This window comes from Galeopterus variegatus, unplaced genomic scaffold (assembly GCF_000696425.1).
Source record: "Galeopterus variegatus unplaced genomic scaffold, G_variegatus-3.0.2 Scaffold5385, whole genome shotgun sequence".
Lineage (NCBI taxonomy): Eukaryota > Metazoa > Chordata > Mammalia > Dermoptera > Cynocephalidae > Galeopterus > Galeopterus variegatus.
The window spans coordinates 205322-220348 of record NW_007731496.1 but is presented as its reverse complement, the minus strand read 5'-3'; the positions used below and the strand labels follow the sequence as shown (position 1 = coordinate 220348).

Here is a 15027-nt window from a genome sequence, read left to right as displayed (position 1 = left end):
AAAGAATTCTAGCTTTTGAAACCCATTTCCTTAATTTGTCCCTTTTTCAAATAGGAATTGGTAAAAATGTGTAGGTCTGTGGACAAAGCTGATCCAAAGTGCTGTTATCCAGATCTGGCTCCCTGTGGCTGAGTTTTGTGATCTCAGGGCCAGGTCTAAGGTGACAGTAGTTATGGGGGCTGCTGCTTAGATCACTGATCACTTCTGGGACACAGGCTGGAAGAACTTTTAGCAGGTGCTCTTGGGTACGTGTTGCCACAGTACGCATCAACAAATACTATCAACAGTAAGTGGGCTGGCCCCGTGGCTCACTCGGGAGAGTGCAGTGCTGACAGCACCTAGGCCACAGGTTCGGATCCTATACAGGGATGGCCAGTGTGCTCTCTGGTTGAGTTTCTGGGACACAGGCTGGAAGAACTTTTAGCAGGTGCTCTTGGGTACGTGTTGCCACAGTACACATCAACAAATACTATCAACAGTAAGTGGGCTGGCCCCGTGGCTCACACGGGAGAGTGCAGTGCTGACAGCACCTAGGCCACAGGTTCGGATCCTATACAGGGATGGCCAGTGTGCTCTCTGGTTGAGCGCAGTGTGGACGACACCGAGCCAAGGGTTGCAATCCCCTTGTCAAAAACAAAAACAAAAAACAGTAAGTAATGTAACTTCCCAAAGAAAAGAAAAGAAGTAGTCCCTTCTTTGTGTCTTTAGTGTCAATTTTCACAAAATCTTCTGGTTTCTTTTCATTTTAGACCTGAATTGCCTAGGTTTGGCCTTGATTTCTGTGTCCTTAGACAATGTAAAATTTTATCACCACTTTATGCATTATGAAATTTTCTGGGCCAGTATCGAATGAAATAGTTTTGCTATCTGGGGCATAAAAAAATCAACAGCCCTGAATTTATAAAGCTGCTCACACAAAAAGTGAAACAAGAAAGGTTGCAAGTCACCTCTTTGCACATTTACTATTATTTATGGGGGCCTGACAATACCAGTATCTGTCCAGTAACCAAGCATGGCCAATAGACACTGCTTAGAAATCTTCTCTAAAGCATCTCCCCGTATGTGTAACTGGACATCAGCTGTGTGATCCAGACATTCATAATTCTGTCCAGGTAGAAGGAAGTCAGCCTTGGTTACCTCCCACTTCCCAGTCAAGCTGCAGCCTCTCATATCTTGGTCTCCCCACACCACGACTGTGGCATGGGGCACACTATGTCCCCACTATCAGATTCCTGACATATACTTAATTGGGGCTTCCAGGTTAACAATTTTCCAAAGTCATTGCATTTATAGGGTTTCTGTTTAGTGTGAATTTTCTGGTGCTTAATAAGATTTGATCTGATGGTGAAGGCCTTTCCACATTCAGCACATATATATGGTTTCTCTCCAGTGTGGATTCGATGATGCTCATGAAGTTGGGACTTCTTAACGAAAGACTTCCCACAGTCACTGCATTCATAGGGTTTCTCTCCTGTATGAATTCTCCTATGTCTATTTAAGTGCGACTTCTGGATGAAGGACTTCCCACACTCAGTACAAATGTAGGGTTTCTCTCCTGTATGAATTCTCTGATGCATAATTAGTGTTGATTTTCTTGCAAAGGCTTTCCCACAATCACTGCACTCATAGTGTCTTTCTCCAGTATGGGATTGCTGATGTATATGGAGGCCTGACTTCCGAGTGAAGGCTTTTCCACAGTCACCACATTTAAAGGGTTTCTCTCCAGTGTGAATTTTCTGGTGTGTAAAGAGATTTGATCTGTCAGTGAAGGCCTTTCCACATTCAGCACATCTATAGGGTTTCTCCCCTGTGTGAATTTGCTGATGTACGTGGAGTTGTGATTTCTTAGTGAAGGATTTCCCACAGTCACTGCATTCATATGGTTTCTCTCCAGTATGAATTCTCTCATGTGTAATAAAGTGTGATTTGTGGAAGAAGGCCTTCCCACATTCAGTGCAAACATAGGGTTTTTCTCCTCTATGGATTCTCTGGTGCATACTTAGTGTGGATTTCTGAATGAAGGCTTTCCCGCATTCAGTGCATTCATAATGTCTCTCTCCAGTATGACATTTCTGATGTATCCTGAGCCGTGACTTCCAGGTGAATGATTTTCCACAGTCACTGCATTTATAGGGTTTCTCTCCAGTATGAATTTTTTGATGTTTAATGAGATTTGACCTGTCAGTAAAGGCCTTCCCACATTCAGTACATATGTAGGGTCTCTCTCCAGTATGAATCTTCTGGTGTATAATGAGATTTGTCTTGTGAGTAAAGACCTTCCCACATTCTGAACATATAAAGGGATTCTCTCCTGTGTGAATGCGCTGATGCACATGGAGTTGTGACTTTTTAATAAAGGATTTCCCACAGTCACTGCACTCATAGGGCTTCTCTCCAGTATGAATACGCTCATGTGTAATAAAATGTGACTTCCGGATAAAGGCTTTCCCACACTCAGTGCAAACATAGGGTTTTTCTCCTGTATGAATTTTCTGATGCATGCTTAGTGTTGACTTCCTCGTGAAGGCTTTTCCACATTCAGTACATTCAAAGTGTTTCCCTCCAGTATGAATTTTTTTATGTATGTTGAGGTTTGAATTCTGAGGGAAGGTTTTCCCACCTTCACTGTATTCATAGGGTTTTTCTCCAGTATGGATTCTCGGGCATCTGAACACATCTGACTTCTGGATAAAGGTTCTTCCATATTCACTGCACTGGTAGTAATTCTCCTCATTATTAGCTTTCTGATGGTTTGACTTCCCATATTCAGTGCATATGTATGGTTTCTCTCCCATATAAACCTTCTGATGCACAGCCACATGGGGCTTCTGAGTGAAGACTGTCTCACATTTGCTGCATTCATGCTGTTTTTCTTCAGTACAAATACTCTGATGTGCAAAGAGATGTGACTTCTGGGTGAAAACTTTTACACAGTCAGAAAATAAATAGAGGTTCTCCCCAGTATGGACACTTTGATGTTGTGCTTGCTTATGATGCACAAGTTTCTTACACTGATAACATCCACAAGCATCCACTTCTGTATGAGAATTCACATGAGTAAAAATATCACTGTATCTGATCATCTTATCAAGATTTTTTGTTGCATTGTCTCTATTATCATTACATAAGCTTATGATAGGCTTCAAACTCTTCCCAAATGAGTCATAGTTATGAAGTCCTTTTCTTGAAGCAACAAGGTGTGTGTTTACATGAACTATTTTTCCAGTGTCCTTATACTCACAGCCCTTCTCATTAGCTAGTGTTTCTCTGTTGATGAAGGCAACATGACTGAAAGGTTTGATCTGCTTTTCCTCATATCTCCCTGTCTGTTCACCATCTTTCCACAATTCTTCTAAAATGGAATATGGGTCATCTCTTGTGAAGATATTAATTCTCTCAGACTGGAAAGAACCTTCTTCAGATATTCCCTGTTGTGAAGTTTCAAAACCAATATCCCGATCTAAAAAAGAAAGAAAAGATAAAACTGACACAAAGAACAATTAACATAAGATAGAAAGATAGACACATGGACTTGATTCAGTGTGAACACAGAGAAATGGGAGAGGCTATATAAATGTAACATATATATAAATACGTAAGATATACATAAATATATAGGTGTAATAATCTTTTTATATGTAATATAATACAATAATATGTAGTAATAAAATCAACACATATTTACCATATGATAAGCAATAATATTTAGCTGTGCTGTTCTAAGTTCTATATTAATTCATTTAAACTTTATCACAACAACTATACTTTTATGAAGTTGTTACAACAAGCAAACGGAAAGGACATTCTTGGGGGGGAGGGGAGAGAGGGAGGAGGGAGGGAGGTGTCGGTGATGGGCCATAATAATCATATACATTGTATATTGACAAAATAAAAATTTAACGAAAAAAATAAAATAAAATAAAATCAGGTTTTCAGCACAGTAAAACAAACAAACAAACAAACAATAATAATCATATACATTGTATATTGACAAAATAAAAATTTAACGAAAAATAAAAAATAAAATAAAATCAGGTTTTCAGCACAGTAAAAAAAACAAACAAACAACAACAAAAAACTTTATCACAACTCTTTGCTGTTGGTATTATTATTGTTCCTATTTCACAGATGGAAACTGAGCCACAGAAGAGTCTAGTAATTTGTTCAAATCAAATGTTTAGTAATTGGGGAAGAAGAGATTCAAACCCTAGCAAATGTAGTAGAACTACATAGTGAGTGAAGTGTCAGAAGAACAAAGTGACAAACTCTGTGGCTTAGAAGAAGTATTTCTGAGTGTAAATTCTTATTATCTTTCATCTGTAGATCCTCACTAATCTCCCTGCTGTCTCTTTCCCCTGTTAACAACTGTGCCCTACATACTAATTTATTTATGTTTATAGTAAAACTATTATAGGGTCAGTCATCCTGACTTAGCCAAACAGTAAAACGGATGTTTATGATTCAATGCTTTGTCCATGGTTTGGGGTGCAGAGACACAAGTATCTACTAGGAAGCATAACAGAAGAAAGGGCCAGGTGTCTGAGGCAGAGACTGAAAGCTCGGTCCCCAGCAGGACCTGTGCCCTTGTGCACAGTATTAACTGTGTCCAAACACATAGCTGCTGCAGAGTATTGGGCTTGTGTTGCCTCATCTGTTAATAAGTGTGCTGTAGACTGAATGCCCCCCCAAACTCAGTGAAGCTTAATCCCCACTGTAACTGTTGCAGGTGGGAAATTCTACTGTAATTAAAATGTGGGGACTTGAAGAGGTGATTAGATTGTGAAGACCATGCCCGAGTGAATGGATTAATAATGGTGATCACGGGTGTGGTTCTGAGGGCTTTAAAAGGAGAGCACTTGAGAGTATCTCTTTTTCTGCTCTGCCATTTTCTGCCATTTGAGACTCCTGCATCACTGTCACCACCAATAAGGCCTTCACCAGATGTGCTCACCAGATGACTTCCCAGCCTCCAAAACAGTAAGCAATAAATTTAATTTTATTATAAATCACCCAGTCAGGTATTTTGTTATAAGCAACAGAAACAGACTAATATAAGGTTTGACCAAGTAACTCAGTTCTCACCAACCAAATGGGAGTAAAAATGTTTGTTGTGACATGGCCAATGACTTCAGGAAGTGGGTGTGTCTCTCAGAAACTCCTCTTTCCACCAGCACATTCCAGACTCTCCATACATGGCAGCACCCAGCTCCGTGCAGCCTGGCAATGCCCCAAGTCAGGGGTGAGAAAACTACAACCTTCACGTCAAATCCAGGACTCTACCTGAAAGCTAAGAATGGACTTTACATTTTCAAATGGTTGAAAAAAAATTTAAAAAAACACTTCATGTGGCCGGTCCGGTGGCGCACTCGGTAGAGTGCGTAGAGTGCGGTGCTTGGGAGTGCGGCGGCGCTCCCGCCGAGGGTTCGGATCCCATATCGAGACCGGTCCGCTCACTGGTTGAGCGCGGTGCAGGCGCGACACCGAGGGTTGCGATCCCGTTGCTGGTCGCGGTATGGGCGCGACACTGAGGGTTGCGATCCCGTTACCGGTCACGAAAAAAAGACAAGAAGGAAAAAAAATAAAATAAAACAAAAAGGAAAAAAAAAAAAAAAACCCACTTCATGTCATGTGAAAATTATATGAAACTCAAATTCCAGTGTCCATAAAGTTTTTGTTGGAACACAGCCACAGCCATTCATTGACATACTGTCTATAGCTGCTGTGGGGTGAGAACAGCAGAAATGAGCAGTTATGACAGCAACCACAGGCCGAAGATATTTACTTACGGGCCTTTACAGAAAATGTCTGCCAACCGCTGCCCTAAGGGATTGTGGTGCAATGACTTTCTGGAAACTTTGTCACTGAGTGGCCATTGGAAGCAGAGCTGCCTGGCTCGCCCTGGAACTGTCATGTGAAAGTCAGTGTTTACATTCTCTAAGTCACTGTTTCTTGGGGTCTCTTAGTTACAGAGCTTGGCTTTACTCTAATATACCATTCTTGCCCAGAATGAAACTCCCCAATAGTCCAAACTCTGGAATAATGTGTAAGACACAGGAGATTCTCAGTAAATATTTATGTAAAAATTTGATTATATATTATTCAATAGAGTTCTTAAATATAGATATAGTCTGACCTCATATCCATTTTATTATTATTATTTTTTTTTTCTTTTTTACTGACTGGTAACGGGATCGCAACCCTTGGTGTTGCACCCGTACCGGGGACCGGCAACAGGATCGCAACCCTCGGTGTTGCGCCCGCACCACATTCAGCCAGTGAGCGGGAACCGGTCTCCACATGGGATCCGAACCCTCGGCGGGAGTGCCGCCGCGCTCCCAAGCGGTGCACTCTCCAGTGCGCCACCGGGCCGGCCCCCTATCCATTTTATTCTGTCTCTAAGGCCCTGTCATCTCCCCAAAGATGCCTTTTACTGTTATATTACAGTTTTACTCACACATATTAACTGCTTTCATTAAGCCTGAGGACATCTAATACTGGATTCCTAAACATGGATTTTGATCTTTTACTTTCGTTAGCTTACAAACCCATTGCTATGTCTGACAACATTTACATTACTACCAACAATATTCAATGCAAAAAATTTATTTGCTCCTGTGTTAAAAAGTATATTTATATATAATTCCCCTGCCACCATTAATCCAGTTACTCACTCAATAAAATTCAGTTACTCATTCAATAAAATTCAGAGTCATAATTCAGGCCAATAAAAGGCATGTGTATGCAAGCTGTCTTTCCACCAGTCACTCGAGTCTATTTTAGTACTGAATCCAAACATATATAGTCTTTTCATTTCCCCCACTTAAGCTTACTTTTTCTGATCCTCTGTTTCAATTCGAAATTCATATTCGTCATACATCTTTTAGGGTTCTCTGTTCTAAAACCTAATCTCAAATCTCACCACAACTCTGGGGATGCTCTTTTTTCTTTTAACTTAAAAACAAACAAGCATATATTATAAACCACTCATAGGCAGAAATTTGAGTTTCATATAATTTTCACATGGTATGAAGTGTTCTTTTGATTTTTTTCAACCATTTGAAAATGTAAAGTCCATTTATGTAAACCACTCATATTTTTACTTAAATTAGCATAGACATGTGTATTAGCAAACATTATGCACAAAGGTTGAAATTTTAAAGATTACATGCAGTTATCTTTTCTTTCTGACTATGATCTCTGGCCCTTTGAATTGCTTTCAGAAGAAAATTTTTCAAATCCTGCTGAAATAGAGCAAAGCAATCTCTTCTGCCTATAACAAATTCTACAGTTTAATTTTACTCAATATTTTCTACAGAAATATTTTTTTAAAGCATAGGGGTAAAAGACTCAGTTATCATATAATTTAATATAGTTTTCTCTGAATTTCTAAGGACTGGAGAATTAGAAAAGGGAAAAAGCAACGTATGCTGTAATAAGTCCAATTCCAGGAGCAAGCAAAACCGAGGCACAAAGTATTAGCATGTGCATTACTTGAATAGGCAGAGGAGAAAATAATCAAAGGCTCCGATGCAGGGAGAACAGTAAAGAAAATGTGAAAATGGAGTAGACATGGTTATGGAAACTAAACAAGGATAAATGTGAATTAGAAATGTGAGGCCATGTTCTTTCTTCGGTTTATAAACCTGTTAAGAGAAGAATCTGTCATGTGTCAAACAAGTAGTACTTAAGCTTTGCTCCATATGGTTACAGCAGGATAAACACAAAGCACAATGTTTTAAGTAATGACATACATCAGTAGCATCTAAGATGAACTAGTAAAAAAGAAAATTGGATTAGCATATCCAAATCAGGTTAGAATAATACAGGCATGAGAAAATATAGACATGGCTTTAGATGTATCACTGGGAAGTAGGAAGAGAAGGCATCTAAAAGAGAAAAATTAGTAGAAGAGCAGAATGAATCACTTGAGAAGATGGATCAGAGGGAAAAGTCAAAAACCACAATAGAATATGATAAAAATTTGAAAGGTAAGCCACCTGCGTTTAGCATGCAGCATTGTAATGTGTCTTCTTCACACAAGTAGACACCCGAGGGACCCTTATATGCAAAAGGTACCAGTCTTTCCCATGAGCACTGTATACAGTGGATGCCAATGCCTGGCTGGGATACATAATGAAAAGTCACAGAATAAAGGCCAGTCACCAGTGACAGCTTACACTGGAACTGAGACACATACTTAATCTGAGACACAGGACCTGGGAGACTTTAAGAAGGGCCCCAACCCCTTACACCTGTCCCTAACTGCAAATTAAAACTTCCAACTTAGCTTAGTTATGTATATGCCAGAGGCAAAGTGCATCCTGGCCAGCAGGCAGTAGAGCCAGCTAGGAAGAGGAGGGAGGCCCCTGTGGTGGTGGTCACTGTCTGGACATCCTGCTCACGGCCCCAACTGTTAAGTCACCCCAGATTTGGTTCAGATGTCAACAGTGAGGACGGGACATACACACTAAGAGGGTATGAAAAGGCTCATGACTCACATAATGAACCTTTTCAGGAGAGTGCCAAGCAGGTCCAAATGTGGCTTGAGAGAGCGAGGCAAGGGGACTGGCTTGGGGTTTTTATGGCAGATATCGGGTGGAGTGGGCTGGGCTGACTGTCTCTACATGTGGTTTGAACTTCCCACCAGCACCGAGGGAGGGAATACCTGGGCTTTCTTATCAGTTTGTCCAGATGTGGAGCAGTGGGGGAAAAGAGAGGGGTAGGAATAGATGTCAGCAGTCAAATATCAAAAATAAGTCAGTATCTACTGTGAGATACGGAATGAGATGCTCAAAATATTTTGTTATAACAGAAACACAAGTTAAAACAATAAGTAGAGGGCCGGCCCGGTGGCACACTGCTACAGTGCGCCACTTGGGAGCACGGCGGCGCTCCCGCCGAGGGTTCGGATCCCACATACAGACCGGTTCCCGCTCACTGGCTGAGCGAGGTGCAGGTGCAACACTGAGGGTTGCGATCCCGTTGCCGGTCCCGGTCCGGTACAGGCGCAACACTGAGGGTTGCGATCCGTTGCCAGACACGAAAAAAGACAAAAAAGGGAAAAACAAACAAACAAACAAACAAACAAACAAAAAAACAATAAGTAGAAACCAAAACCCATTAGATTAGCCAAATTATGAGAAATCTGAATAACTCTAGGTATGGGCAAAGATGTAGGGAAACCAATATTCTTGTGCAATGCTCAGGGGACTATCGAATGATATAGCCAATCTAGAAAATAATGTGGTTATACTTAGTATATGAAGTATTAGTATACCCAATGATAAAACAATCCCACTACTCTTCCCTGAGAAATTCTCAGTTCTTATAAGAATAATTCAGGAAGAAATTTACTATAGTACTGTTTGTAGTAGCTGGAAGGCTTGACAAGTAAAACCTAGTATATATATCCACATTATGGAATGCTGTGCAGCAATTAGAAGCAATGAACTAAAAAACATTGCAACGTAGACCAATCTGCAAAAAAAAAAAGGAAAGAAAGAAAAGAAACTGAATAGGATATAAAACACAGTGCCATTCCTATAAATTAAAAAATACCAACAATGTAGATTTTACAAATACCACACAAAGTCAAGGATAGAGAGCAAACATGTCAAGTATATTAGAGCAATTGCCTCTGGGAAGGATTAAAATGAGTATAGGAGAGGGGATTAAAAGGAGTAAATAAAATGAGAGGGGAGCCTTAAGCACATAGATGGTGATATTGACTAAGGCTTTAATTAACTTAATCTCCTGCATGTAAGGTACAAAAACTTTCTGCAAAATATCAAAATAAATAAACTAGTCGGAAGGAGCAAGTCAGCATTGGGTTGCCCTAGCCAAGTAGGAAGAAAATGTGAAGAGCACCCCCAAAGTCAACCATCAGAAGAGAGGCATGGGGAGATTACAAAGTAAGACTAGGTGAGGGCCGGCCAGTGGCTCACTCGGGAGAGTGTGGTGCTGATAACACCAAGGCCACGGGTTCGGATCCTATATAGGGATGGCCTGTTGGCTCACTGGTTGAGCGTGGTGCTGACAACACCAAGCCAAGGGTTAAGATCCCCTTACCGGTCATCTTTAAGAAAAAAAAACAAAAAACGTAAGACTAGGTGTAGTAGACTGAATGTCCCCCCCAAACTCACTGAAGCTGGAGTTGTGTCCCGCATGTTTTATATATTAGAAACTTGGCCCCCACTGTGACTGTTAAGAGGGTGGGAAATCCTATTATGGTAATTGAAAGGTGGGGCCTCGAAGAGGTGATTAGATTGTAGGACCGTGCAGTAGTGAATGGATTAAAAATGGTGGTCATGGGGCGTGGTTCTGAGGGCTTTCAAATAAAGAGGAGAGTCTGTCCCTCTCTCTTCTCTCTCTGCCCTGCCATTTTCGCAATGTGATACTCTGCCGTCACTGCTGCCACCACAAAAGAAGACTTACCAGATGTGTTCTCTGGACTTTGCACTTCCTAGCGTCTGAAACAGTAAGCAGTAAATTTTATTTTCTTATAAATCACTCAGCTCCAAGTATTTTGTCATAAGCAACAGAAACACTAGGTGATGTTCTGAGGCACAAAGGGAAAAAAGAGAAAATGGAAAGAAACCAACAGGAACAGGAGTGTGATCCACAGTAATTTTTAAAGAAGGCAGATCCATGAGTATTTGAATGCATAAGAACAGGATCTAGGACCTTGATGGAGGTAGAAAGAATAAAACTTTTCTAGGGAAAGAGAGAGGAAAGTAAGAAAGCAGGATCCTAGATGATGTAGGGTGGGATATCACCCTAAGCAACAGTAATTGTAGCACATTCCCTCCTAAAGAGTCAAGCAAAGAGGAAGGCACTGATACAGGGAAGGCCTTAAGTGGGGATGCATTTAGATACTCATCAATAGAGATATCGAGTCTATCTAAGCAGTTCTCAAAGTTCGGAATGTACAGAAGGAAGGTCAGAAAGGTACTTCAGAAAGTTTGTGAAAAAACAGAATTAAAAGATAATATGGATGTTTCCATGAACTTTTTGAAGACCCTCATAGCAATGGCACTGAAAGCTGCAGCTTCTCCCAGCACAACTGCAGGTGAGTCGTGCTGTCTGCCACACCTGGTTTCCTACTCACCTGGACAGCCCTGACTGGAGGTTCCACCATCCAATACACATGGCTGTTCTCCTTGCTCCAAGTTGAAGATGACCTCTGGCTTGGGAACTTGACACCCTATTAACAGGAAGTGATAGAGGATTTGGTTTCAGAGGCCATGCAGTGAAGTATTCCATTTGCTTTCCAGAAGAGTTCACTGGGAACAGAGTATATTCACACTACCCAGAAGAGATAATTAAGAATATGGGACAAAATAAGAACAAAACCATTACACACTTCAGATGTCCTACAGTCTTTAGAAGTCCCACATACCTCAGAAGACCCATAGATTTCAGAAATTCCAGTGAGAAAAAAATACACTCAATGAGGTACAGCCTACTACATACCCCGCAGAACTGTACTTACCCACTGAGATCAAGTTGAAATAGTTTTCCAGCATCACATCCCTGTACAGGCTTTTCTGAGCGAGGTCTAATCGCTGCCACTCCTCCCTGCTGAAGTCCACAGTTACATCCTTCAGTGACACTGATCCCTGTAAAAACAAAATCCTACTCAATGGGAAGGATCAAGATAGCAGTATGGCAACAAGACATTTAAGACATTATGTTTAATATGATACAATATATAAGTTCCCATTCCACACCTATATTTTACATAGTTATTTTGAAGTAAAAAGAAATCTTATTAAATTACCATGCTATTCCTTCTGCAGTATTGATAATACTGTTTTTAAATCTGTGTGCTAGTTATTTAATAATAAGCTGTGCAAATTCATCAAGCTCTATACACATGGTTTGTTCTTTTGCATGTATGCCATACTTCAACAATAGTTCACTTAAAAAAGAAAATATATCTTGCCATTCACTTTGCATTCATTGATCACTGAGTAAGTCAATTGTTTCTTTTTAAAAGATGATTTAAATAGACTCTTTTTTGGGGCTGGCCAGTTAGCTCAGTTAGTTACAGCATGGTGCTGTTATCTCCAAGGTCCAGGGTTCAATCCTTGTACTGGCCATCCCCTCCCACACCAAGCCTCTTTTTCTCAAAACAGTGTGGCACTAGCATAAGGACAGACATATAGACCAATGGAATATAATTGAAAATCTAGAAATAAAACCTTATATTAATGGTTAATTGATAATTGACACCCTTATATTAAAGGGTGTCAAAATAATCAAAACAAATCAAGTCTTTACAACAAATGATGCTGGGACTAGTGGATATCTACATGCAAAAGAATAAAGTTGGACCCCTACTTCATATCATATCACAAAATTAATTCAAAATGAATCCAAGGCCTAAATATTTTTACATTTATCCAACACTTACATTTTCACTATAAGAAGTAAATCTTTGTGACGGTGAATTTGGCAATTGTTTCTTAGATATGTGACCAAAAACACAAGTAACCAAAGGAAAAAACAGATAAACAGGACTTCATCCAAAAAAAAGAGAGATACCATCAAGAAAGTGAAAGTGAAAAGAAAACTCACAGACTGGAAGATAATTTTTACAAATCATATATTTGATGAGAGACTTGTATCTAGAATATATAAAGAACAATTACATCTCAGTAAAAAGTCAAATAACCCAATTAAAAAGGGGCAAATTATCTAAATATATATTTCTCAAAAAAAGACATACAGTCAATAAGCACATGAAAAGATTCTCAACACCTTTAATCATCAGGGAAATGCATCAAAATCACAGAGATATTCCTTCAAATTCACTGATTACAATGCTCAGTATCATTCATCATCAGGGAAATGTACCCACTAGGATGGCTATTAAGAAGAAAGACAGATAATAGCAAGTGTTAGCAATGAAGTGGAGAAGTTAGAAACCTCATACAGTACCGGTGTGTATGAAAATGGTGCAGCCACTTTGTAAAGCAGTCTCACAATTCCTCAAAATGTTAACCACAGAGTTAAAATATGATCCAGGGTGCTGGGAGCGCAGCGCCGTTCCCGCTGCGGGTTCGGATCCTATATAGGGATGGCCAGTGCGCTCACAGTGCTCACTGGCTGAGCGCAGTGCGGCCGGTCTCAAAAAGGACAAAATATATATATATATATGATCCAGCAATTCTAAGTATATACCCAATAGAAATGAAAACATTTATCCACACAAAACTTGTACATGAATGTTCATAGTAGCATTATTCATAATAGCCAAAAATGGAAACAATTCCAATGAATGCCAATTAATGAATTGATAAAGAAAATGTGGCATATCCATACAATAAAATAGTATTCAGCCATAAATAGGAATGAAGCACTGACATATGCTACAATGTGGATGAATCTTGAAAACATTATGTAAAGTGAAAGAAGCCAGTCACAAACAGCCATGTATTATATGATTTCATTTATATGACATGGCCAGAATAGGCAAATCTATTGAGAGGGAAGTAGATTATTGGTTGCCTAGGGTTGGGGAAATGGGAGGATTTGTGGGTGACAGACAAAAAGTATAAATTTTGGAGAGGAGTAAAGAAAATGTTCTAAAATTGATTGTGATGATGATTGCACAACCCAGTGAACATACTAAAAACCAATGAATTGTACATTTTATTTTTATTTTATTTTATTTGTCTTTTTCGTGACCGGTAAGGGGATCACAACCCTTGGTGTGGTGTCGCCCGCACCGCACTCAGCCAGTGAGCGCACCGGCCAGTCCTATATAGGATCCGAACCCGTGGCGGGAGCGGCGCTGCGCTCCCAGCCCCGCACTCTCCCGAGTGTGCCACGGGGCCGGCCTGAATTGTACATTTTAAATGGGTAAACTTTATAGCATATGAAGGGGATGGCTTTTTTGACATACTGCCATTTCCAGATGGGATGCAGTAGCCTGTGGCAGTCCAGTGCAAAGCCCTGTAAAGCTGCTGAGGTAACAAGAAATGTAGGAGCTCAGACTCTGGAGAGGAGAGAACATTTAAGATTTAAGCTGACATATGCAGCCACTTTTACACCAGGAGCATCTACCAATTCTAGGTGGGGGTAAAGGTGAGAATCCAGCTTTGAACCAGTAGAGGCTGCAGCAGGTGACAGAAAAACAATGAGAACACATTAACATGGCCATTTCCCTCTCAGGATATTTGCTGAATTCTAGAGCTGTACAGGGCAGAAGACTGAAACCTTAAGCAAACATGTACTGAAGAGCAAAGCAAAATTTTAGTAACTGGTAAGAAAACAGTTAGGCATCTAGCAGGAGGAGGGTCCCCAGAAGACAAACTGGGCTCTCAGCTGAAAATCTTGGATGGCCAAGGTAAACCAGAGGTGTACTGAGTCTTACCACGGCTTCAACCCAGCCTGGATTCAACACCATGCCTGACTGGATAAAGGTGTTCACCCTCCACTCTATCTGCTGAAATAGGGAAAGATGATCCACTATAGAGAAAGATATCATCATCCAGTTCCTCTACAAATTTTTAGACACAGTGTCTGACACACTAAAAAAAATCCTACACATACAAAAGACAGGACCACATATCCAAAATAAGAGAAAAAAAATTCAATAGAAACCATCACACAGAGAATTGGAGTTAGATGAAAAGATGGAGAACTTCACCAGACAATTGGCATTTATAATAAAGAATCAAATGAAAATTCAAAAACTGAAAAAATTGATATCTGGGCCGGCCCGGTGGCGCACTGCTATAGTGCGCCGCTTGGGAAGTGCGGTGGCGCTCCCGCCGAGGGTTCGGATCCCACATACAGACTGGTTCCCGCTCACTGGCTGAGCGAGGCGTGGGAGCAACACCGAGGGGTGCGATCCCGGTGCCGGTCACCGGCCGCGACGGGGGCGACACTGAGGGTTGCGATCCGTTGCCGGACACGGAAAAAAAAAAGACAAAAATAAATAAATAAATAAAATAAAAAAAGGAAAATAAACACAAGAGCATGAGAGACAAGTGTGACACAGTGAAAAGGTACTACATA

At 40.5% G+C, this 15027-nt stretch overlaps 1 protein-coding gene across 1 annotated transcript in view; it reads right to left on the bottom strand.

Moving 5' to 3' along the window:
- Positions 1–936: 936 nt before the first annotated feature.
- ZNF484 (zinc finger protein 484) overlaps positions 937–15027 on the bottom strand; it is a 32033-nt gene continuing 17942 nt past the window's right edge. The window contains exons 2-4 of the mRNA XM_008589343.1: positions 11492–11618; positions 11108–11203; positions 937–3460 (exon numbers count right to left, since the gene is read on the bottom strand). Coding sequence (XP_008587565.1) covers positions 1167–3460; positions 11108–11203; positions 11492–11618 — 2517 coding nt within the window. The 3' untranslated portion in view covers positions 937–1166. The remainder of the gene's footprint in view (positions 3461–11107; positions 11204–11491; positions 11619–15027) is intronic.